General features: G+C 45.7%; 1 protein-coding gene across 6 annotated transcripts in view; it reads right to left on the bottom strand.

Moving 5' to 3' along the window:
- Positions 1–3,934: 3,934 nt before the first annotated feature.
- DGKD (diacylglycerol kinase delta) overlaps positions 3,935–22,373 on the bottom strand; it is a 62,395-nt gene continuing 43,956 nt past the window's right edge. For 4 of the 6 annotated variants that reach the window (XM_037406857.1, XM_037406861.1, XM_037406862.1 and 1 more), the window contains 14 exons: positions 22,064–22,192; positions 20,980–21,076; positions 19,957–20,067; positions 19,097–19,193; positions 18,223–18,330; positions 16,800–16,913; positions 16,254–16,388; positions 12,901–13,052; positions 12,012–12,123; positions 11,753–11,845; positions 11,264–11,383; positions 10,813–10,930; positions 9,451–9,581; positions 3,935–8,295 (listed from right to left, as the gene is read on the bottom strand). In XM_037406857.1, the coding sequence (XP_037262754.1) occupies positions 8,206–8,295; positions 9,451–9,581; positions 10,813–10,930; positions 11,264–11,383; positions 11,753–11,845; positions 12,012–12,123; positions 12,901–13,052; positions 16,254–16,388; positions 16,800–16,913; positions 18,223–18,330; positions 19,097–19,193; positions 19,957–20,067; positions 20,980–21,076; positions 22,064–22,192 (1,607 nt within the window). In that variant the 3' untranslated portion in view covers positions 3,935–8,205. Of the gene's footprint in view, positions 8,296–9,450; positions 9,582–10,812; positions 10,931–11,263; positions 11,384–11,752; positions 11,846–12,011; positions 12,124–12,900; positions 13,053–16,253; positions 16,389–16,799; positions 16,914–18,222; positions 18,331–19,096; positions 19,194–19,956; positions 20,068–20,979; positions 21,077–22,063; positions 22,193–22,373 lie in introns of those variants that run through there. The other 2 variants (XM_037406858.1, XM_037406863.1) reach the window with 2 other exon arrangements.

The raw sequence follows: 22,373 nt of genomic DNA, 5'->3' as shown, positions 1-22,373 counted from the left end.
CAGAAGTTTACTTGCATTGGCGATGATAGGAAGCAATGCTTCCCCCTTATCTGAAAGCATCTGTGCAGTGGCAGCTCTGTGAGCCGCAGAGCATGCGACATCTTCATGCAGGTTACCTGTGTGACCATGAGTCCTCAGGGCTCCACCGGAGAAGGTGCCAGCAGGTGTCAGGAAAAGGTGGGCCTCCCCAGGATCTCAGCACGCGTCCAGTGACACAGTTTAGGAGAGCTCCGATGGCTTATAAACCTGTTCCTTTTTCCCTTACGAACTTGGCCATGGACTTTCTTGAAAACAAGTTTTCTTTAAACGAAGGCTTCAAAGTTCAGTCATCTGGGGCTTTTGCTAAAAATAAATAATAAATTGTGGCATCCAAAATCATAGCTGGGGAAGATGTGTGCACTGCGAAGCTCTACTGATGGATTCTTTATCCTCCTTCAGCCATTCAGCAAAACATCTTCAGCTGAGATTAATGATAACAGATGTTCGCTGAAAATAAAGCTTATGAAACATACCTGAAGGCAGGAACCACAAAATAGGAAAACTAAAAAGAAAGAAATGTAGTACCATATATTCCACATATTACTCATAATATTTGTAGCTGACCTGGCTATCTAGAAAGTGTGGTTTGCTACCACATGCATACATGGTTTTGAATACGCTTTTGTTTCTATGACTTGGTATAGGATGGCCATTCAGGACACACACATCAACACCAATGTGTCAGCCTCCTAAAAAACTTTTTTTTTTTTTTTTTTAAACCTGTACTGATACACTGATACTCAGAAAGACTGAATTTAATTCTTCATCATTCCTTGTGTTCTGGGAGCTTCATAGTCCTGCTTTCCCACTTCTCTTGCTACTACAGTGCAGAAATATGTATTTTAAAAGCCAGCATTTGGGCTCTGAGGTAAGAATAAAACTCCAGGTGCAGGGGGCTGAAGAGAAGCTGCTCCAGGATGCTTCAAGATCTGCCTGGTTTTGCATGCCAGGAAACCATTTCAATCCAACAGTCACAGTGCTGGGCTCGCTACTTTCTAGTTCCCCCTTCATTAAAAGAATAATGTTTTTTCTGAGAAGGGCTAGAAGAGAGTAAAGAGGAGAAAAAAGAGGCTCCAGATAACTTTAATTAACACTGCAGAGAGTACAGATTCGCAGTGTGTTATGAACAGGCATTAAAAATCAAAGAAATCACCTCCCTGAAGTAAGAAAGTACCACGGATCTTTCAAATTTCCCAGCTTAAAGATACCTGCCCTTGCAGCCTGAAGGGGAAGAGCACACCAGGCTGCACACTTCGCTCTTCTTGTTTCCCCTGTGGATAAAAAAAGCCAAATGCTTTGGGTTTGCATCTTCTACAAGAAAGCTTCTGGAACACTTTCAAATGTCTTCTCAGCCTTTAGCTTCTTAGCCAAGAGTGCCGAATCACTCCTCTCGCATTTTTCCAAGTTGAAATTTTAATTTAAAATGTGAATTTCCATAAATTAAATAAATTAGATGTAAATTTTGATAGACAGGGGAACTAAGACAGCAAAGCCACAAGGTCTCAAAATCACAGCCCTTCAGCCATCAGTCTTGTGTTGCATCCATCAGTTCTTCCTACTGCACCTTAACACCTTTTAATTTATAACGAATTTGAATAACTCCCAGAGCAGTAAAAGCACTACGCCTCCTGCCTACAGGCACAGCGGAGCCTCTCCCTGCCAGAGCGCTGCCAAGGTCCCCCCCTCATCCTGGGTACTGATTTCTTCCAAGCCTTGCAATGTTCTGTGAATCATCCGGCCCCTGAACCATCTGCAAGGAGACTGTAACTCCAGACAGGCGTTCAGAGGGGAAAGACGGGCTGACTGACACACAGCACCAGACAAGCCAGGCCGCCCTCGCTTCCCTAGGAAACCAAGCTGAAAGACCTGTCTCCTCGAGCTGCTGCTTCTTCAGAGAAAAGGGCCTTGGAGGCCCAGGCTTTGCACAGCCCGCAGAGCTGCCAGGCCAGCAGACCCACCGCTCCGTGGGGAGCCCACGGGCATGTCCTCAGCAGGCTGCGGGGGTGCTGCGGGGGGTCCGGCCCGCGGCCCGGGAGCAAAGGGAGCTGCTCTGCGCTGCTGCCACGGCCTGCCCGCAGCCTGGCACTGGCCTGGCAGGAGGCCTGAGGCCGCCCCCTGCCCCGCGCCCCCCAGGGAACACCAAAGGCCACAACTGACCGGCACTTTTACCCTGAAGCCAACAGGAGCAGGGTGTCCTTTAGGTCATAGTGCCAAGTGCCCCAGCTCTTCCCTTCCGGTGAAGGCAGAGATGCAATGCTTCCCAGGGTGTCTGGTGAGCCAGCAAATAATGGAACTCCCGCGGCAGAAGTTGCTAGAGAACTGATGTGTATCTTTTAGCTGCTACTACCACGAAAAGTCACTTCCCACCGTCTCAGAACCTTTTCGTCCTGCTCACGTGAGAATTAAACACGCGGAGCTGCTCAGGGCCCAGCAGGTGGGTGCACAGTTACTCATCGCAGCCGGGCACGTGGCTCTGAGGCTGTTCCACAGGCACGGGAGGACCGAGCTGCTTCCTACGGGTGTTCCCACTGCTGCCCGTGCAGTGGGAGCAGATCTCCTCCACTTCCCAACTCATGGTTTACACTACACTAAAAAACCCAAACACATAAATACCCTAACCCAACGCCACTTAGGACAAGGGAAACAGCAGCATAATACATTAAGAAAAAACAACAACAAACCATTGGTACTTCAAGATCTTTACAGCACACCTTCCTCCCAAGATCTGTCAAGTAGTTATCGATAAAACCAAGGGGGTGGCAGCCCTGAGCAGGTGGTCTGACATCCTAGTAATGACACAACAAGAGGAGCCGAGAGTTTCTTGCTATTGGCTTCTGCCACATAAATAAAAAGAAGATAAAAATTCATTACCTGTATCAGCGTGGGCGTATCTTCTGTCTCTCTGCTGCTTCTTTTTTGCGTGTTTTCTGTAGTACTACTTAATGCAGGGCCTGACACTCAGGGTTGGTGCGTGTGTGAGCTAATGCAACCATTTTTCTTTTCTCCTTGTTACTGCTCTAGGTAACTAACATTTTAATGATAATTTTACCATTTTCATCTTGCAACAGTATATAACATTACTACCGTTTCTTACATTCCCGTCACACAAACTATTCTCTCCACACTTAACTATCAAATACAAAGGTCTTTTTCACATAGAAAATACTCGCGGGCATCATAAGTTACTTTCCATTTACTTTGCAGCAGTACTATGGCTCTCTCTGACCATCCCCTCAGTTTATCTACCGGAAGTTTCTTGTCAGCATCTTATGAACACATCAATCTGTACAGATGGAAGAGAAAGCTCATCACTATCTGCTCATTCAAACGTCTCCCCAGTCTTTTAGTTTCAAGTTTACAGGTCTCATTTTATGGCAGTTAATTTCAACATTTCATGAGAAAATTCTTTTCTCCCACATTTTTGTAAGTGCACTTTCACTTATTCCAGCTAGCATATATATTTCCTGCAACAAACCGAACACACAGCAGCCCAAGCGGAGTAGAGAAACAGCTGTTCCCCTCTCATCATGGCACTGCACCAACACCACCAGGAAGACGTGGTCACACTGTACCACCTGAGGAGAGCTCTACAAGCACATGGAGGTAACTAACAAGTACCCTGCTGAGTTTCTGAGCGTCTGCCCATCCAGCTGTGGGTTTGCAGACAGTGGAGCTATGATCAGGATGAGCAGCAGCAGAACCACCGTGTTTAAAACATTTCTTACTTTGTTCACTGCAGAGATATAGCTAATAAACTACATAATGTCTTCTACTCCGTGCCAATTAAGCCAAGATGAAGAAATGCTACAAAACTAATCTACAACAATCACATTTACGACGTCACTCCTCTCTAAGGAACAGCTCTGAACTTCTGATGCAACTCAGGATAAAGCCATTTTATCACAGTACAGATTTTTATTAGCTGGTTCCCACCAGCCGGGCACTGCAGCCCTCTTACACAATGAAATCAGTAACAGAATCTTTACTGGAAGCTCAGAAACATGTTTACTTTATATACAAGAAAAACTTATTTACAACAATTGACAGTAAACTATGTACAAAAAAATACAAGAGACATTTCCATGGTAATCACTGTATAAATTAACACAATAAATAGAGGAGGGAAGCAGGTCCCATTCTTAAGGCACAAAACCTTCTTCCCAAGACTGTACAGGGATTCACTTGCTTCCCTATGCTTTTGACAGGATCACAGGAATGGCGGGGAGACCCCTGAGGAACAACGGTCGGTGGATGATGATATAGACATGCAGTCACTGCTGACAGTTGTAGAAAAACATCATTTTTCATCCTTTCCTTTTTTTTTTTTCTTTTTACAGTACACACATCTTAAGATACAAAATATTTTGTGTAAACAGTCTTTTTTTTAAAACACATAGATAGTATGCACATTTTTAAATAATACTAAAACAATGAACAAAGCTTTCCGTATGATCTGGGTGCAGAAACACTCCCAGGACTGGGCTGAAGGCCTCGGCAGAGCTGGAGGGGTGCCTGGCTTGTGCGCAGCCTGGCCAGGCCAGCACCTCCGGGCACCGAGTGGCACAGCTCCCCTTTGCTGCAAAGGGCTGGCGCCTGCCGCAGCAGGGACCGCGCAGCAGGGACCGCATGCTCCCAGCCCTACCATCCCACAAGCAAAACCAGAAAGACTGCATCAATGCTAACAGCCCTCCCCACGCTAGCCCAGCGCAGGACACCGCCGATAGCTGCTTCACGGGCCAATCCTCCCTCGAGTCCCCACTGCCTGCAATCCCACTTCACCGAAACATCAAAACACAGGGTTTGTTATTCCCCAGAATCTGCCATTAAAGTTAAATACCCAGGGCAGTGCCAGAATGTGAGATAACGTACGGAAACTTCCTCCTAGCAGAAGAAACCATATGCCCAGCTCACTGCAGACACTGTCCCAGCACCACTGCCAAGGGTGAGGGATGACAAACAGAAGTTGCCGCATGGCTTTCACATGAGTAGCATTATTTTAAGAGACTAAACATATGTGTGATATGTGCAGTTCTAGCTTCTCTCAAGCTGGTGTTTTACCTGAGACTGCAGGAGAGTCTCCTTCCTGGCAAAGCAGCAGATTTTTTTACTGTCTAATTGCCTTTCCTGAGTTTCTCTCCCACAAAAAATTATCAGATGCCAGAAGAGGAACTTGGAATAATGTAGCCAGGTCAGCCTGGCTCTCTACTTTGCAGATAGCTCTCACTGATGTTTTACACAAACCGTCCTTACCTATTCACAAAGTCTCTGCAACAGAAATCTGCATTATTCCCAGTGAGACACATAGAGCTACAACCCCTTTGTTAGATATAAACCTTAATAAATATTCAAAGGCACTCAGGTTAAATGTGGATCCCATTTTCTAGCTCTTAACAGAAGGTAGAACTCCCTCCCTGCCTTCGGTAAGCAACAGACAGGAATATACTGGCTATGAACCCTTTGATAAAATGTGCACATACAGAAGAAGGATCTGAACCCATCAACACAACAGATTGTAAAAGTAAAAAGAAATGAGGATTGGTCTGTGCAGGCATCATCGTTTGTTAGCAGATGGCTAATGGCTGTCAGGCCTCAACAGATATGGCACAAATTAAGGAACACGCCTGAACGTAAAAACTCTTTGGATTCCCCTGCGACTCTGAGCAGGAAGAGCAGAGAGGAGGGTTTCTATTGAGGCAAAAATTTAATCCCCCAGGAATTAGGCAAGCGCATGTTGTTTATGTATCTTTAACCATGAGGTTGCCTGGAGAAGGTTCACAGCAAGAACAGCTTCACCACGTACAGCAACAAACACAGTTCTCACCTCTTCCCCAGGGCTATTGCCTGCCTTGTGCTCCCTCCTGCGCTCTCCTGGGCAGGCACACAAATATCCTGACCATGCACACCCCTGGGGACAGGCAGCGAGCTGCACCTTACGGTCATCAGCAAGGATGGCTGCATCCTGGAGCTCTCCTTAGTGGAGTTTTCTCCTCATTCTCATGCAGACGCTGCTCTGTGCCTCAACAAGCCAGTGGGAGAATACGGTATGTCTACAATTCTTACTTATCTGATAACTCAGGAATTCAATACAGCAAGGTGGGGCTGTACTGATAAAGAAAAAATATGGCTACGGAAGCAATTGCCAATGTATTAATAGGAGAAGCAAATCCAGGGCAAAGCTGAACATATTTCTTGCTCAGTCCCCGAAGTATTTATATCAGAAATTTTGCTAGCTGGATCAAGCACATTTAGTCTTCTGTTACCTTCTCATGAGCAAACCCCGTCACCCACTAGGCAGGGACGAGATGTGGGAGAATGACAACTAAAAAAAAAGAGAGGGAGAGTCAGAATAATCCTTGGCAAAATCTTAAATAATGCAATGGAGTTTGCTCAGCACAGAATCAGCCCATAACCTTTTCAAGCTGACAAGTCTTTACACTAAATAACTTGACTGACTGTTGTTAGACTAGAGCTGATTCAATTTGATAAAATCCTTACTAATAACAAAAAACAGTGTCCTCAGGAAATTGTATTTTATGCCACTGTGTATGTGGCCATTTTTCTGTCTGCCGCCATAGCCAGACAGGTGCCATTCTGTAATAAAAAAAAAATAAATACATACAAAACAACAAAGTAATTAAAAATTCCTGCTGTCCCTCCAGCTTTACAGCACTGAATGTTCCCGAATTCCCTTCGCAGTGATAAACATGGCAATCTAACCATTCATGCTGGTCTTCGGGCTTTAACAGTCACCCGACTGGAGTCAGGCAATACAGTGGAAATTTGAAGAGCATCTAGGAAGTCTGATTCAGAGGCACTAATTTTTCCATGCTCCACTGCTGGTGGTACCAAAGGCATGTGGTACCAACATACTCCAGTTTTCATTACAACGCTCATCTGCTCAGTAACGATCCTCCTTCTCTCGGTGCTCTTACAGAAGCCCGCATGTTTGACAGCACACGATCTCTCTCTCAGGGGTACAACCCAGGAGGACTCAGCCACCCTAATCTTTCAGTATCCACCTTGGAGTGAAGGAGCAAGGCAGCAAGATAGATAAGCAAGGTGGAAAAGCCACTAAAACCAGGACAGGTGAAAAGATGCAAGTACTACGGGTAAATCGTATCTTTTGTGACAGAAATAATTTTCTGCACCACAAACTGAAGTAAAGAATAGCTCTGTTGTTTGTGACCACGAAGGTGGCACTAAATGGGCAGGGAGCCACTCCTGGCCATTGCCAGTCATGCTGCTCCCTCCATCAAGATGCAGCAAATTGTTCCATCTCTCACTCCATTACATTACACTGCTGATGCAGCCCAAACAGCTAACTGGCGTTCCTTTCCATTTTATCTGGTCTCCTGGAGATGAATTCAGAAGGGGGAATGTCAGAGCCGATCTCCTGTCATCTTCTGGCTCTCCAGAAATTTGTCTTTCTTACTGCCAGGAATTTCTGAATTATTTGTGATGCCTGAAAACCTGAAAGTTGTACCATTGCCACTGGCTGGAAGAGGAGAGCCAGGCCCAGCAAAGACCCTGCAAGCTGGTGCAAACTGCTGTTTGAACCACACGCATTGTTTGTTGCAAGGCATAAGTGAGTGAGAATCACTGGGTATTCGTTGGCAAGAGGTCTCTACTGGCTTTGAATTTCTGATGCAAATCGCATGCAACTACAGGTGCGTTAAAAAGAGATTAGTAAGACACAAGGACAAGCTTTGTCCCACTTAAATGCTTTGAGATACAGGTGTGACACACAGATGAGCGGGAAAGTTTTGGGTCTGAGAAGACTGTCAGATGCTCCTGAACTAAGACTGGCCAATATATCTTTTGCCCTGAATAATTCTACTGTGATGAAGTTATCCAGTAAAGGTAGCTGTGTTGCAATTCTCAGGAGTCCTGCACTGTCACCGGAACCAGAACTTCCCACGCTGGAGGACATGGTTCGTCAAACATCAAGCAAGTTGTCTTCCAGGAGGCCTGACCACAGATAAGGTGCCTCTCGACTGGATGCAGCCGTACCTCACAGAAAAAAAGGTAGCACCATGCTTGGCTGATATGAGCTCTGAACAGCTACAAACTGGCTGTTCAACAGAGACAGTTACGAGCACATCTGCTCCGCGAGGCGACTGCTGTGCAGTTACGGGGAATGGTAGACACAGGCTGTGAAAACAGAGGCTAAACCTCGCTGGCAGGAGTACTCCGGCTCAGCTCCTTGATCCCGTGCAGTATCCTCTTCATGTGACCCACTTTGGTCACACCCAGGTCCTGGAAGAAAAGAGAAAACCTTACCTCAGGAGAAAGGCAGGGGGGGAATTTCAGGTGGCCAAGTCATGGTTACAAACTAGTCAGGCAGTTACAGAGAGAGGAGGAAACCAACCAGAGAGGCTACAAACCTGAGAGTTATATGTGGAACCTCAAACCATGTGTCAAAAAGCTATCAGAGCACGGCAGGCTAACGAACACTGAACAGGCACAGAGCAACGGACAGAAACAACTGCAGACCATTAGCCAGAAATGCAAATTGCTTTGGCTGTTAAAGGCCAAAGCAAGAGAACAGAAAGAGCATTCAGATCTCAAGGACCTAAGCTAGTAGCGAGAACATGCAGCAAGAACCAACCAGTCACAAATAAATGTGTGAACACTCGGGTACCATGCATCAAAACACAGGCTGTGGCTGGATGGCATGCAGAGGAATCAGCTACACAGATTACAGCAAACCTCAGAACAGGAAGGTGGTCAAAATCACAAATGAAGGTCCAAGGGGCATTCAACAAATGCCATGCAACATTTATCAACAAAATATTTTTCTGCAGTATGCAAGTCACCACAGCAATGACACAAGTCTCTTGCACATGCAAAGAACCACCACTTTCAATTTTTCTCTGTAGAGAAAGCATCTCCTTGTGAGATGAAAAGTTGTGTGATGGGGTTACTGAGCACTATGTAAAAAGATTCTCTCCATCTAGCAGCCTCATCAAAGACTACAATCGTTTTTTTCTTGTAACAAAGAAGTGTGATGATCTATTTGTCCAGTCACTACAACGTAAGAACCACATTTCCTAATCACAGCATGTTCTGCAAAGATGGTACGGTAGCTGAGAAGTTGAAAACTTCCATTCTATCATTAAAATTGGAGACTCTCAAGAATACTACCTGCAATCTGCGTGCTGGACTGCATTACGTCTCCAGGAAGCTGTGGCAGAATTGGACAGTTGGTCCCTCAACTAGCTGTTCTACCTCCTTGCTAGTAAAAATCAGGTGACGCGAAACGGTGAGAAAATAAAATGAGGCTGCACTGAACCCATTCATTTTGCCAAGGCATGTGGAATGAACAGCGGGCAGACCACTTCCAAGCACATTCAGCACAGAAGGTCATGCAGATGCAGCTGGCCATTTCTCATGAGCCGATCATGAAAGTACCTTGAGGTCCCTCCGTTCGAGGTGCAGGAGCTCAGAGCCCCGGACGTCATGCCGGATGAAGATATCCTTATACTCACAAAGACTGAGATGCTCAAGCCAGGCCGCAACCTCCTCCGTTCCCCAGAGGTGAACTGTTAGAGATGGAAAAGCAGGAGTGCATTGAGTACCCAGAATCCCAGAAGACAGTGAGAGATGAGGACACCATCTGCACTCAGTGCCAGAGAAGGAGGGCAAGCAGCCTCAAACCAAGGGCAGGGCAAGGACTGGTAGCACAACCTACAGTCTCAGACAAAGGAGGTAGGGCGGAGAAAGGTAGGGGGTGTTCTCTTAAGCAGAGGCTAGCTGCAGTAAACCAGGAGGAAGCGCACATTTGTTGTGATGGGATTGGATATGCTTTTTAAAGTTTACCCCTGTGTTCAAAAAGAGTAAGTTCATTGATATTCCTCTACTTGCAAAACAGATTCCTAAAACACATCACGGAGAATCGAGCACAGATTAGTTTGCTATTATGTACAAGCACTTGTGCCTAGTAAACAATCTGGCAACCTCTCTCCCTCAAGTCTGAGGGAGAGAGGAAGAGTTTAGTTTTCCACTTTCTTGCACAGCCTCTAAATAAGAGAATAATGAAGTTCCCAAGTTCTGGAGGCAATGAATGAGCACCAGCCTGTCAGACAGAAGGAGACTGTACCCACAACTCCATGGCAGAGGACAGGACCCACGAGCCCACAGAACAGGCAGTACTTCTGAATTTTAGAAGAAAGTCTTCATAAGGAGAGGATAAACCAAAAATCAACTAAAGCAGTTGGAGAAAGTATCTCGAATGGCAATTTATTGATTCATGGCCGGTTTTCATCTACTGACCACTAGGATTAAAAGGTCAGGGTGCACCTGTAGTGCTGCTGATCCCCAGCCAATTAGACATGAAACTTGATTAAAGCTTGAGGGTGAATCAATGAGAAAAACACCATTAACCATATCACAGAGAATCAGCAGTGAAAAGACTGGAGTTATGCGGACTTGGGCCCCGCAGTCACTTTGATACCTAAAAATGCTGAAATCCTCAAAATCACTTCACAAAGCACCCCCTAAAATATCCCTGAAAATGTCTGGATGTAGGCAGAATTCTTCAGAGGGTACCTCCTGTTTCTGCTCAGGAATATTTGTGTGGTACTGGGGGACCATGACTTAGACAAAACGGAGCAATAAGCTACTTTGCCACATGAAAAAGACAGACTAGACCTCCAAGAAAAGGCAGATGCACGTGAAACAGAAGAATGAGAGAACATGAGAGGAGACAGAGAACCGGTAGTGCTGTGACCAGTGTTGTGACAAAGAGACACAATGAATGAGCAGACTTGGTACCCGGCAATCCCATGCTACTATGAGTCTCCTTATTTTTGTTGTTCTTCTCCTTTTTAAACTTGGTCACTAGCCGGAATTTTCCACTGCGGCTGCGTTTAGAATAATCCAGCATCTGGTTCTGTAAGAATAAAAAGGGAAAATCAGGCAGTAATAACTTGACTGGAACAGACCAAGAGCAACAAGTACTGCCAAGCCTGGCTCCATAACTTTGTAAGAGAGGAAAAAAATTCTAAACTCATTCTGATCAAGACAGGAAAGGAAACAGAGAAAGTTGATCCCATGTCAGGCAAGGGACCTTAGCAGGAAATTACTTTCCTCAGCCCTAGGGAGTCAAGTTTCCTTCTTAATGATTTTTTCGCACATCAGTTGTGTATTCACAGGAAGTCAAACACTCACAGCCAACTAGTGAAAAAGAGAACAGCTAGGGAATTACAGCCTTGGTCCTCCTCACCTCCTCATCACAGGGCTCCATAAGCTGCCACAACCAAGGGATGTCTGCCAGTTTCCTCAGCTGGAGGTCCATGTCTGCCAGGGCTGCTTGGAGCTGCTCCTTCTGTGGAGGATCTAATTGCTGGATCAGAAGTGGAAACAAAGCAGAGTTAAAAGCCATATGGTGGAACACACAGTCAGGTCCTTGGCTTGAAATTCCTAGCTAACAAAGCAGTTCCTCCTTTTAAAAGGAAGTGCACAGCAGGCACTCTGCCCAGACATTGCCAAGTTAACAACTTCCATCTTTTCTGAGCTCTAAACCCCACACAAGCTAGCTTGACTGCGCATCATGCCTATGTAGCAACACCATCCCAACTCCTGGATGATAACATTTAAACTGACTTCTTACAAAGGCAACGACGACCAAGACCAGCAAAATGTTGCTTGCCAGGCAACAGTAGGAGAGCAGAGAAAGTGAGAGGCTGCTTTACTCCTGCTTTGTGCTTCTTACCAGTGCCATCTTGCCCGCCAGCAGCAGCTCTGTCTCATTATGCAGGGCCTTGACATTATTCACCATCTCTACAACAAGGCTGCAGTTCAGACCCTGTGGGGAAGCAATTCATGCGCAAATTAAGCCTGGAAATGCAGAAGTCTGAGCAGTCAATAGGAAGTTGTTTTAGACAAGCAAGGCCTACTTTTGGTCAATCAGAAAGGAAAACCAAGAGCTACGGAGTAAGGACAAAACGGAAGATGCCAAGTGAGTGAAGTACCTCTGTAGACTTGGATTTAGCGTAGACTTTGTCCATAGACTTGGAGCTGGCATTGACAGCATGGGCAAGCTCCTGTTCCATGTCCTGATAGGATTGGGCTATTTCCCGAATGCTAAAGAGAGAATTACATGTTGCATCAGCATATGCTCAAAGCAGGAGATCTTTTCTGACTGGGTACCTCTTTTTAATACCCATCTGAGTGACAAGAGCAGAGAGAAAGCATGGGAGGGGCACAGCCTCTGGCAAAGCAGGGCCATTCTCCCTGCTGTAGTGAGCATGCACAGGCAAAGCAAGGCAGATTTCACATGCACAACTCCAGATGCAGATTCAATTCTCTACACAAGTTGAGATCAGTTTGAAATACGACCTACACATTTCAGTATGGCCATAGTGATGTGAAAGGCAGCTACATATATGGCAGTTTTAATTAACACTTCTCTAATGTGACTCTGGGAACTTTCTCTGAGACCCAGACCAAGGAGCTGAACACCTAACTAAAGGATGAGCATACAGTGACTTCTTCCAGAAACCTCTACTGGTCATCAGGGTTACAAGAACCCAACTTGTCATCTGATCTCCTAGAGAGGCCTTTGTTTCATTTCTGATAAAAATCATTGATATTCAAAGATAATGGGTTCTTTCAGGATTAAAGGGTCCACGTTTATTCACGAAAGTAACATTCTTTGTTCAGAATGACCTAAGAAACTTCACTTGACTTCGGTCCTCATGCAGCTGGGACAGTGCATAATGAATTATGCTACACTCTATGATATGGACCAGCACTGCAGAAGGTAAGAGTGAACAGAAATATCTCCAGGAACAGGGAGTAGGACAAGAACTTCAGGCACCAAAGGAGAACTCTATTCACCAAAAGCAAATTGAGTCCCACCTGTGGATCAGAGCACCTGCAGCTTGACCAAACTGGTTGATCTGGGTAGATTCTTCTTCAGACATGATCTCTGGTTGCAGAGAGAAAGAGGAGGGTCGAGACAACTCACACTTCTGTTTGTCCTCCCAGGACTTCAGGGTGCTCTCAAATGCCTAAAAACACAGTAAGCAAACCGTAAGATATCTTGTAAAGCTCCTATAAAAACAATGGCTGTGCCTATGCCTGTAAAACATGTAGATCTGGTAGAGACACTTTTCTTTGCAGTACCCAGTTGTTCAGCTGCTTATAACTTTGGTAACTAGCTGTCTGGGCTGAAGTTTTCCATGCCACATGCTTACCCTGGCTTCATTTTTGCTTAAGCCTTGTTTTAGTCAAAATCGTTTGGCCAATTCTGAGGGCCAGATTAGCAAAATCCACTCATTCCCTACTGGTGGCAGCCCTTCCTTTGAATAGCTATATTGCCTCTACACTTCATACGACTGAGACATCTCAGAGGTGGAAATTAAAAATGTTCAAGGCTCCTCCACATCTGGAAGTAAACTGGGCTTCCTCAGTAACTGGTGGGACAAGCAGCTGAACTAAGAGCAAGGACCTGTCACACTTGCACCCTTACTGATATTCCTGCTGGCATCAGCTAGTGGTACAGGAAGAAGCAAACCAGATCCAATGCAGAAGGATCAAAATTGTATATGGTGAGAATGAAAACTGATACACAAAGCCCCAGGACAAGAAGAAATGGATCAGTGAGTGCAAGAAATGGCAAGAGAGGTTAGACAGGAGAAGGTAGCATGGGAGGGGTAGATTGAAATAGGAAGAATAATTCAGAGAAGATGAGGATAAGAAGCAGGGGTGTGACGTTTTCATGGAAAAAAACCCCAAAACCCCCAAACCAGCATTTGGGGAGCCTGAAAAGGAAAGGAGATTGGGTGGATGGGAAAGGGGAAGAAAAATGGCTGTCATGGATCCTGGGCCTGGACAGTCAATTAAGATGAGTACATGTAGAGGAATGAAGCTGGGTTAATTAGCATTGATAATGTACAGCTGTGGGCTGGCTTCAGGGGCGGTGGGTTGGTTGATGTAGACAAGGTGCAGCTGCGGCTGGTTCTGGTAAGTGGTTGAGAGGCAATGAAGAGAGAGCAGTCGAGGAAGAAAGGGAGGAGGGAAGAAGCAGAGAGAACACATGCCCTGGATGAGGCAAGGAGAAGGCAGCAGAGGGACTGGTATGAAGAGTGTGCTGGTACGAGATGGTAAAAGACCTTGTTGCAGCCAGCTAGATGGAGAGTGCTGCGACAAGTCCAGACTTGGAAAGGTGCACAGGACTAACAGCAGAGAGAGGAGACGGATGGCACAGAAAAGCCAGTGCCCACCAGAACACAACTGCCTTTGGGGATGACTCAAGGTTCTGGGGACATGCCATTCTCCTGCATCTGCAAATACTTGTGAAGCCCTGTAGTAAAGCATTCCCTTCCCCTACTGCTCCTCTCATACAGGACACAATTAGGCTCTCATTAGTGCAAGCTACCCACTGATCTCAACCTTGCTGATGACTCTTCAGTTGCCCAGGTGAGGCCACGTGAGGGAATTTGAGGTTTTTCCATCTTCAGTTTAGGAAACTAAATATCCCAAATCATATTTGAAAAATGCTACCAAAGGTACAGGGCCACACACATGAAGAGAGGACCCCGCTTCATCTACTGCATAGGACAGATTTGCTCTGTGAAGGAAGGGGTGTGCAACAACGATCAAAAGGACAGCAGGAAAAATAAGGATAAGCTCACATTCAAGACAAAAGCTGAAAGTTGCTCTGCAAAACTGGAACCTCTTCCCCAGTGGTAGTTTCATGCCTGCAAAACTGGGTTTGCAGGCAATGAGGAGCAGAATGGTACAATCATAGTGATGGCTTCAGATGGCCCTACACACAGCACACTCACTAGGGACTTGTGTGTCCTACCTGTTGTGCTTCACCTTTCCCACCATACCCACAGACAGGCTGCCTCTCCTTTTCTCCCTTCTGCCTTTACAGCAGCAATCTTTACAGCAGGAACTCTGTTTCCCCTTGCTCTCTGTGCTGTCTCCTTCAGTCACTCCCCCTCCAAGTCTCAGTGTGACATTGCAGAAGCTCTCTTACCCTCCAGGTTAAGAGACTGTGTGCACTATTCCCGTCTCCTCCTCTCCACAACATTTGCACCAAGGGGTGACAGGACAGGGGATAATGGTTTTAAACTAAAAGAGGGTAGAATCAGACTAGATACAAACAAGGAATTTTTTACAATGAGGGTGGTGAAACACTGGAACAGGTTTTCCCAGAGAGGCTGTAGATGCCCCATCCCTGGAAACATTCAAGGTCAGGTTGGATGGGGCCCTGAGCAACCTGATCCAGTTGAAGATGTCCCTGCTCAGTGCAGAAGAGTTGGACTAGATAACCTTTAAAGGTCCATTCCAACCCAAACTATTCTATGATTCTATGATAAATGTAAATACTCACTGTTCTCTCCTAGGGGTCTTGGGTATTGCCCTGTCCTACCATGACAGGGGCTTTGTACACCTGCTTTTGCTTTCTCTTCATCCCATCATACTTGCAACTTCCTGCCAGGCAATGCGCCTCAGGCCTGTATCAGGCTGCTTTCCCTTTTTACTCTTCTTTGCTCTCTCTTTTCTTGTTATTCAGGAGGTCAGTCCTTTGCAGAGGACAGATTTGCTCTGGAAGCTGGTTAAAGGGGCATTATGCTGGAAAGTATTAAGAGCTGCTACCAACTGAACTCTTTATGCATGGACAGTTACAGAGTTGGGAGGATCCATAAAGCCTGTTTATGCCACACCAAGGCCTTTATCCTTTTCTTTGGCTTACCAATACTCAGTAATACAGTAAAACTAAAAGGACACTTATTTGTGGGCTGGTACGCATCAGACATTTGAAAATTATGAGATGAGACAGACAGACAATGCTGAACAAGACATTAGACACTGCTTTACTTGGTCAATGAGGTATAAGGCACATATTGAACAATAATGAGAAATCAAAACATTGAACAGCTGCATCTAGGCAATCTGCAGCACTCGGTGAGGCAGGCATTCTGTGGGAAAAACAGCATGCAAGCATGTTAAGAAAGGCTGTCACAAGGCACCTAGAAAAGGAAGCAAAATAAGCTTGCATAAACAACCTTATTTATGTGATTTCCCAAGTGGTGAATGCAAGTTTAATCATGTTCTTTCCAAAAAAAGTTATGGTGTGTAGCAAAATATGCTTCTTAGATTCACAAAGATAAGCTTGCACCTGTGGCTGTTGCCACACCCTCCAGGAATACGTGACATCAAAACATGTCATACTCCACAGTGTATGCGGCTGCTCTTACCCTGTCTCGGGTGAGGGTTTGTGCCCTGTTCTTATGAACAATCCAAATGTAACCCGGAGGCTGGATCCAGGCTTCTCCATCCACTTGCACGGGAACTCCTTCTTCTCCAAGGATTGCTATCTTCACTGTCCGACACTGCAAGAAATGGGTGCATCCAAAAAACTCTAAAATGTTGGTTTTCCAAAAGTATGAGACATATGAGACATCCTCTTTCTTTCCAAAGCACTTCTCCGGGTACTGTAGCTTTGGTGCTACTAGAGGAAGATGTCCTTGGGTGGCGGGGCATGCCTTGCCCTTGTGCAGCAGGGACCATTTGCTGTGGGGTTCTGGACTAACTGGTATTTGAACTGCTGGTCTAACTCCCACCACAATGAATGCTAGCAAACAATTCCATGCCAAATTCCCCCTGAATGTGCCCATTTTCAGCCCTGGTGGATGCTCTTTTCACGGAACAGAGAGAGCACAAAGGAGAGCTTTACAGACTGAAATGGTCAAAAACATCACGAGATGGGGGAGGCAAAAAGAGCTCACAAAAGCATCTGATACCTGTGCAATCCGGTGATGCTGTAGGTTTATCACTCGTGACACTGCCATCTGCATGCTACCAAACACAGCTACCACCTCCAAAATCTTGTCATCAAAGGAGGGGGCTGTAAATGTCTAGCCAGATAGAAGGGAGAGAGAATTCAGTTGACATACAGCTCTGTTAGAGAGGGTTCCTTTACCCCCCATTGGTGCAGATCTGGGGGTCAACTTTCAACTGTGCTATTTAATCTGTGTAAAATTAATGATGAGGCTAGAAAGTGATGAAGATCTGCAGTGAGCTAGAAGGGAGATAAAAGAGCCTCGATATTCCCACTGTGCTTCTAATGGCAGCTCAAGTATAATTCAAACACAAAGACTGTAGGCCACAAGGCAATATTTATTCTTATGAGAGTAGGCAATTTTTCATCTCAAATAATACAGTGTTTCTGACTGGATCTAACCCCCCCCTTGCCTTCAACGCACTTTACTTCTCACACAGCCTGAGGGGATGAGGGCAATCTAAAGCTCTTCCTGGAAGTCCAAATTGTCTGTTCTGGTTGGTTTTTTTCTCATCGTTACAGACTGCTTGGGTGTGAAGCTGCTGAAGATTGTATTTCAGTATCTTACCCACTTCACCACCTAGGTCCTGCACCTAGGGAGGAGCAACCCCGTGTACCAGCACAGGCCCATGGGCCAGCAGTGTGCCCTTGGAGCCAAGGTGGCCAGTGGGATCCTGGGGCGTGTTAGGAGAGTGGCCAGCAGGCGGAGGGAGGTGATCCTGCCCTCTGCTCTGCCCTGGTGAGGCCACATCTGCAGTGCTGGGTCCAGTTCTGGGCTCCCCAGTTTAAGAGAGACAGGGAACTACTGGAAAGGGTCCAGAGGAGGGCTACAAAGATGATGGGGGACTGGAGCATCTCCCTGATAAGGAAAGGCTGAGAGAGCTGGGGCTGTTTAGCCTGGAGAAGAAAAACACCGAGAGAGGATCTTATCAATGACTACAAATATTCTTAAGGGCAAGTATCACGAGGACAGGGCCAGGTTCTTTTCAGTGGTGCCCAGAGACAGGACAAGGGGCAACAGGCACAAACTGACACAAAAAGTTCCTTCTGAATATGGGGAAGATGATCTTTACCTTGAGGGTGACAGAGCATTGGCACAGGCTGCCCAGAGAGGCTGTGGAGTCTCCTTCTCTGGAGACATTCAAACCCACCTGGATGCGACCCTGTGCAACCTGCTCTAGGAGACCCTGCTTTAGCAGGGGGCTGGACTAGGTGATCTCCAGAGGGCCCTTCCAGCCCTGACTGTTCTGTGAATCTGTGATTCACATAGAAAGTACATGTAGACAGGCCCCTTGCCCTCTTCTTCCAAGTGCTATTCTCAGGGGCTATGACTTCAAAAGCAACAGTCAGTAAACATTTCCTGGATTGCCTGAGAGAATACTCACATCATCTTCCTTGGTTCCCCCCCAGAAGTTGGTGCCTCCTGCGTAGCTGGGAATGTTGAGTACAGCAATTCCCTGGAGACTAGGTAAAGGGATTGGCCTCCCATCACACTGCACAAAAATGAAGGCAACATTACCACATTACTCTCAGCACAACAGGAGAGCGCCCCTCCTGCCAGAGCACATGCTCTAAGAACAGAAATCAGCCTGCACACCTTAGCAATAAATTAATTCAGGTTTCTTCCAGTTTATTCTTGGCCTAGCAGAGTAAAACGTATCCACTCATGTCTCATGAACCACATCTCTTTTGGCAGACATGGATTTTAGAGAGATACTGTTGCTTCTCTTCCCCAAACAGGAATAAGGCACACCTGAGAGACTTGGCAAAGCCTCTTGGGTTTATTCCTCCAGAAAGGGGAGTAAAAATTCTGCAACACCTATGCAGTCTGCTGTGATGAAGGTCTCTTCCCACAAGCTACCTGTTTAAGCTGCACATGGCCTATACAAGAATATTTCTTTTCCAGTTTGAAGCACATTATAGCATAGTTAAATTAAGAGTTTTCCACTGCATCTACCATCCAAAATTATGTGTTCACACGAGACAGCACATACAACATGACAATCTTATCTATGCTGAACACTGAGCTGGGACAGCTAGTACTTGCCAGGAGGATGAGAACACAAGTTATCTTCCAGAACCAGGGAAAGCCACTTTTAGCTAGGTCAGGGTGAGATACAGCAAGTACATCCTATCAGGTAGGCAAGGGAAACACCCTTATGTCACCAAGTAGAATCATGACACCAAAGTCAAAGCATGTGAAGGAGATGCAATTAGGCACCCCAGCTTTAGGAACAGAAAAGCATGCTAATTCCTCACCTCCAGCAAGACTTTCTGCTCCAGGTTTTTATATGTTCTGTGTAGCAGCTCCTTGGTCCCCAATACTCCATACCACATCATGTTTTTAGTACGACTTCTAAGGGGGCAAATCAAAAAGGAAAGTTAGCATACGCATTTACTTTTTCACTTAGAAAGAAAAAAAACCCCACATTGAAATGGTACCTCCTACATCCTAAAACACAAAGGTACTTCACTTCCAAAAGGGTCAAACACTTAAAATGGTCATCACTTGTGCTAGGAAACTACTGCTCTTTAAATAAATGTTAGGTAGGAATTGAGGATGACTAACACACGCCACCAGAAACACACAGATTCCCCTGGTGCAGAACTTGTCAATCTCATACACCAGGACATCAACAGCATTTTGCTGTATTAGCTCAAGTCTAGCAAAACGCACCAATCCCAGGCTAAACAAAGCATCCTGTAGTTGCCCAGGTATTCAAAAGGTCCAAACCTGTGGTTTGCATTAAGTTAGGATCAAGGCTGAAATCACCCTCTGTGCCATTTAGAGCTGAGATGCGCTTCTCTCATGGCTAAATAGCAAGCCCAGGAGAAAAATCTGAGTGAGATCATGAAGTAAATGGAACCAATGCACTAAATCTAGACCAACAGTTACTCAAAGATCTTATACTAGCCACAACAGCACAATGAATCAGTAATAAATCAGTAACTTATCTCCTCCATCATGATTTTAAGCCTTGAAGGAAGATTATGAAGACAAGCTTGACAATATACCTATTCCGCACACTTGCACGCAATTGGCTTCAAAACCACACAGAAAGATAAAGTGGTTTCAGTCACTTCTGGTAGTACCCAACGTCAGCCAAATCCAAACCCACCTGCATTTCTCTGGGTGCTCATCACGTTTGTTATTGAAGTCCAAAGAAATCTTTGCATCCAGTCCAATTCCAAAGTAATTATTCATGACACACTTCTCTGTGTAACATTCACTGCCAAACAAAAGAACAGAACTCGCATTCCTAAGTCTACATACCACTTGGTATACATCTTACATGCCCCCTCTGGCCACCTCAGAATTCTCTTGCATGAAAAGGTGAGCAGCAATAAGGCTATATGCCAACATGCTCTGATAAGCATTGCTGGGAACTGCCTAAAGCCCACAACGAATATCAAAAGTAGCTACTGATGTGTGCTCCCTGGCCTACAGCCTCTGTCTGTAAGACTTCACAGCCACAAGATTTGCAGAGGAATTCTCCCCTTGCCACAGAAACATACTCAGAAGCCTACACTTCATTTACAAAGAGCTATGATGCTGGGCACCCGTATTGTGTAAAAGGTCTCACAAAACATTAGCAATGCTAATTGCTTATATAAGGTGTTACCAACATAGAGCCTGACAAGTGAGCCCAGAAGTGTCAGCTACTCATCGCAGGGGCACTGAATCCCATGAAAAAAAACTTAAAAGGTCTGTATCACTGGATTTTTGCTGTTCAACAGTTTAGCAGAAAGAGCTTGAGAGAGTCTTCACATCATATTTCCCAATGCCCCCCCCTGCTGTGGCCTGCCCGTGACCATTCCTGGGCCTCCATGCTGTAAGGGTAGTGATTCCCTCCCAGGTTACTATCGACTAAGTGGAAGCCAGAGCCATCTCTGAGTCTAGGGAGAAGACTGATCTAGACTTCATTCTTACCTAAACCCTAAAAATCTTCTACCATGTGTCAGATGTGTCACTGCATGTATAACTACACAAGCTGATCCTCACTGGCACCAGCGTATGAATTCATTTACATAACTCTGGGCTGCTGCAGTGCATTATTCAGCTCTATTAACTAATCTGCTTCTCTGCTGAGGTCCATTTGGAAACACCCACTCCCTCCCTTCAGCTTCCTGGGCATACTTACAGATTTTCAGGCTCAGAGTTAAAGGGATCAGCATGAATCAACAATCGGCTGATGACAGAGCTCCCAGGCAAAGAACCAGACATGCCAGCACGAATATCTGTAGGAAAATTGACAACAGGGAAGAGTGTGATTAATAACAAGCAAAAAGCAAGAAACTTCAACCTCAGAGACAAGACAACAGGGCAGAATATATTAACTTTTGTCATTCACTGTGGAAAGAAAACAGCAATAGTGCTTCCTTCCACTTCAGAAGGCGTAGCTCTGTCAATAAGGAGGAAGGTTTCTGGGGCTCCCTGCAGGGTTTTTGATTGACAGAGCAGCATGTAAGGCCAGCAGCACAGTTGTCCAGACACACTGAAATGGGAAATAGGAGTGTATTCACTGCAGCAGCTTTTCTGTTCCAGAGTTAGACATGCAACAACCTTGCTTCAATGAGGAGAGAGAGAGAAGTAGGACTGAAGTTATTCTCCAAGTTGCTCAAGAATTACTGCCTCCTGCTTCTTAAATTAATAGCTGGCAGTCCACAAACAGCAGCTTTGTCGAGACAAAGTAAACTACCTGCTTCCAGAAGAAACAATTTGAACAAGTAATTTGGGGGAAGAGGTGGAAGGACAGCGCCATGGCGATGGCAAGAAGTTGCTGCATAAGATGTGGCAGTTGGGAATTCTGCTGGGTCTTTGCACCTCCAGTAACTTCAGCCTTCACACAAAGGGACTGCTGCTCCCAGTCTATGGTTACCACTCCTCAGAAACCTCTCTCAGCAGCATCGTATCAGCCTTCTTAAGGTTACTTTGAGCTCAGTATCTCCTTGTAACTGGCATCCAAATTCTGTCACTGCACAGTGTTAAAAATCCGTGTCTAGGTCTCAGCTACAAGCTGGAAACTACTACAGCTCCATCGAAGTCTCCACTTCCCAGCCCTAGTGGGAAGTTATCCACAAAGGGATCTCTCTCCAAGTCAACCCTGCACAAAAGGACACCAGGCAGGACAATTTCACGTTTCCATGTGGAGACTGCAGCCTGTGCTGCTGTCACCCATACTCCAGCTGGCTGCCTAAATGGGAAGTGGTGGGTGTTAAACTTACTTGGGTAGAGGATTTTCGTGTTCAGCATTGGCAAGTTGTCCCGGTTTCCTGTCTGGGGAGGAAGAGATGCAGAGCTACCCAGTGACAAACTTCCTTTGTTTATTAGTCTTTCGCAAGGAGACTTGGACGCTGTAAAACACAAGACAAACATGGCTATTGACAAATAGAATGCTGTGATTCAGATCAGCACATAGCAGCACAGCCCAAGCAGCAAGACTAGGTCAGGAATCACTCAACAGCAAAACACTCTGGCCACCATAAAACAAAGAGTTGACAGAACCAGTCATTAAGAGACAGAGATGTGGCATAT

The sequence above is a fragment of the Falco rusticolus genome, chromosome 13 (assembly GCF_015220075.1).
Source record: "Falco rusticolus isolate bFalRus1 chromosome 13, bFalRus1.pri, whole genome shotgun sequence".
Classification (NCBI taxonomy): domain Eukaryota; kingdom Metazoa; phylum Chordata; class Aves; order Falconiformes; family Falconidae; genus Falco; species Falco rusticolus.
This window is presented reverse-complemented; position numbering and strand designations above follow the sequence as displayed.